At 45.6% G+C, this 3,321-nt stretch overlaps 2 protein-coding genes across 2 annotated transcripts in view; both read left to right on the forward strand.

Annotated features, from left to right (window-relative positions):
- Positions 1 to 1,391, forward strand: part of Pmar_PMAR012045 (Aldose 1-epimerase precursor, putative) — a gene marked incomplete at both ends in the record, with an annotated part of 1,686 nt that extends 295 nt beyond the window's left edge. The window contains 4 exons of the mRNA XM_002766273.1: positions 1 to 100; positions 149 to 294; positions 497 to 793; positions 1,030 to 1,391. Of these exons, the coding sequence (XP_002766319.1) occupies positions 1 to 100; positions 149 to 294; positions 497 to 793; positions 1,030 to 1,391 (905 nt within the window). The remainder of the gene's footprint in view (positions 101 to 148; positions 295 to 496; positions 794 to 1,029) is intronic.
- A 1,818-nt stretch (positions 1,392 to 3,209) lies between these two features.
- Positions 3,210 to 3,321, forward strand: part of Pmar_PMAR012047 (hypothetical protein) — a gene marked incomplete at both ends in the record, with an annotated part of 602 nt that continues 490 nt past the window's right edge. Inside the window, one exon of the mRNA XM_002766274.1 lies at positions 3,210 to 3,321. This exon is cut by the window's right edge and continues 4 nt beyond it. Within this exon, the coding sequence (XP_002766320.1) occupies positions 3,210 to 3,321 (112 nt within the window).

A 3,321-nucleotide genomic window follows, 5' to 3' on the forward strand; every position in this document is an offset into this window, starting at 1 on the left:
TGATCGTAACGGCAAGTTCTCTTGCTGTAAACCTCAACTACGGTGACGAATTGTCCAAGTATGTTGATGACACTTTTTACCTATGTTGTTTAGCAGGCAGGTGAGCGCATTAAAAGCGGTTGGGGGAATTTGTAACACATTTTTTCAGATATGCTAATAGAATTGCCGATGGTCGTATGACGATCGATGGTAAGGAGTATCAGTTGACCGCCAATAACGGTCCTCATTGCCTTCATGGTGGCACCGATGGTTTCAACAAGAAAATTTGGAAACATACGGATTCCTACCGTGATGGTGAGCTCTCTTGGATTTTCTTGGTTTTGTGTTTTTGGAATATACGTTGGAGTATATTCTAATATAGCATTAGGTCGTTATTAGTTGTCATGTTTGTATTCATAAATCATAATTGTTGATGAGTAATGAATGAATCTTTATCTACGATATACTCGATAGCAATATATCCATTAGTATAATCTTTTCTTCGCCTTGCATTCAGAAAAGTCTGCGTCGGCAACCTTTACGGTTCGATCTGAGGACGGCGACCAAGGTTTCCCCGGCAACTTGGATGTCACTGTCGTTTTCACCATCACTGGCAACAAGTTCACTATGGAGTATTATGCCACCACTGACGCTCCCACCGTCGTCAATCTCACTCACCACACCTACTTCAACTTGGACAACGACCATTCGCAGACTATATGCAATCACGAGTTGTGTTTGCCCAACGCTGAGAAGTTCGTGAAGGTTGAGAACGGCGGCATCCCCATTGAGGGTCCCCCAGCTGATGTCAAAGGTAAACCGGTTCCTCCTTGCTGTTCGAACGTTTACTCGTTCATAGTTCTATGATTTCATTTCGTTCATGTTGGTTAGTTTACCCGTATCTCTCAGCGTATTTTCTCGTTGGTTGGGACAATCTCGGAATTCTGTCAGGACTAGGTTGATTTACACACTTGTATACTACGAGTCGTATACGATTCTGAACTGTGCAATTTCTTCGTCGGTTACTGTGTGCTATTGTCGCTCTCTCAGGTACTCCTTTTGATTTCTTAACACCGAAGCTTATTGGTGATGCCCTCTCCCAAACCGATGAACAGTTGACTGCAATGAACGGTCTTGATCACAACTACGTTCTCTCTGGCAAGCCCGGCGAGCTGAGGAAGTTGGGCAGTCTATATTGCGCAGCCTCTGGTCGCCGTGTGGACATCAGCACTACCCAACCCGGTGTTCAAGCATACACTGGCAATTTCTTGACCAAGAAGAACAATGCTATTGCCCTTGAGTCTCAGCATTATCCCAACTCGCCAAATCGTGCTGACTTCCCTTCAACTCTTCTAAGGCCCGGAGAGAAATACTACTCGAAGACCGAGTATGTCTTCAGTGTAGTCGCGTGATTAACTTTATATAATAGTGTTAAGAGGCTGTACTGTTACCTTTGATGTTTATGTTATTTACGGAGGTTGTTGTGATGTCGCCTTTTGGGGTTGTCTCTGTGAATTGCATTTAAATGCTTGCGTATGTTATAAAGCCTGATATTGGTCATCTTAGACCTTGACATAGCGATTTTGGGAGGAATCATGAGAAATGATGATTAGGAATATCGTTAGATAAAATGCGCGTTAATTATCGCTTTTAAGAGGTTACGGGGAGATATCTGCCTACTACCTACTCGTCGTTGGGTGATAGTAGTGTTTTATAGTTCGCCCTTTTGACCGCTCGAAATAAAGGAGTTGAAATTCGTGAATGAAATTATTGAACTCGGATTCAAAAGTTCAAATTGACACAACACGAGATCAATTTAGACCAACTTGCTTCCTGTAAGGAATAGGTTGTCTATTGTTCATGTGGAAGGCAAGTCGAAGGGGAAGAAGCTTTTTTAATGTGTACCGACAGCCCCAACTGCGTCGAGTATTTCAGTCGTTCGAGAGGGCTGCAGCATTAGGGGCCGACTCAACTGAGCCTTTATCCGTTCTTGGGTGTGAACCGGCCAACGGCGGTTGGGAGGATGGTGAGAGTGCCCACTTCGTTGACCAAAATGCTGCGCAGATCAGTGGCATACGCGAAGTGCTATGGAGAAATTGTAATTGACTTCTGATGACAGCGGGCGAGCAAAGGAGATTTCTTGCCCGGAATCCCGTCTAATCGGAGGGTTGTTGTAACGGGTGTCAGGAAGGCAATGAAAAATCAGCGAGAATAGTCTTTTAATCGTCGAGTCGATTGTGTAGAGCATGGGATACGAACGAAACTGTTTCCCGAATACTGATGAGCTGTCTCTCTCGGTGATCAAAAACACGATGGTTTCCGAAATCTAACTGCGACATTCCGCGGACGACGTTTCGGATACACTGATGTTGGAACAGGGTTTATGATTGAGCTATCGCTATGCTGCTTAGTATAGTACAACTCGAATCGTTATACAAGACGCGTAGTACAAACCAACTTCTTGTGCAATCCTGACACTTCACAGAAGATTTCTGGAACCACGTCCACCATGACAGCGTGAATGTATTGACATTCCAGACCATTGAACAGTTTAGATTGGACTGTGAGGCCTATCGCTGCCGTTGCGATATCACTGCAACTCGAACGACACCGAACGCAACACATACATTCCAGAGACAGTAGCAGTTATATTTTATATGAACGTTAGTGAGTCAGCAACCTACAATGTGCATCACTATTGGGTCGCAAGTTCGATCCCCAGCGAGGATACTTTTCAGTAACCATAGGAACATCTCAAACAGCCGTTTTGGCAAGGTGGTTGACACTCAGTGCGTTGTCGTTTGCTGCTGCAGCCGCCTTCCAACGATCGTCTCCTCTTGAGCTCCTTCCTCGCCAGCCAAGCAGTCAATCGTCGTTGTCGTTCGTAGTCGTCCCATGCCCTCTGCTCTGCATCTCGAAACGTGTCGTGACCGAACAATATCGTAGGGAAAGAGAGTTTACAAGTGGCAAACATAGAAATGGGACTCGAGAGAAATGCATTATCAAACTGAGCGCCAACGCTACACCAATAACTTTAGTGAGAATGTACAATATTTCAAAGCAGTACTAATGTACACACATACTGTCACCTATCAGTCACAGCCCGCACGGGCCGCACCGATAAAGGAGGACTCAAGAACCGTAACTCCGCCACATCATCATCGTCATCTTCGTCTTCCAGCATCGACAACGACCCTCGATGTGCAGCGCCAGATGGTGGCGTCGGCACCATGGCGTTTGCGCTGACGGCTCGTGCTCGACTTGCTAGCCACAGCCTCCGAGGGGTTATGCAATATTCAGTGAAACTTCGCATAACCAACGCAAACTTCTCGGGCTGCTCTT

The sequence above is a fragment of the Perkinsus marinus genome (assembly GCF_000006405.1).
Source record: "Perkinsus marinus ATCC 50983 genomic scaffold scf_1104296973172, whole genome shotgun sequence".
In the NCBI taxonomy this organism is placed as follows: domain Eukaryota; phylum Perkinsozoa; order Perkinsida; family Perkinsidae; genus Perkinsus; species Perkinsus marinus.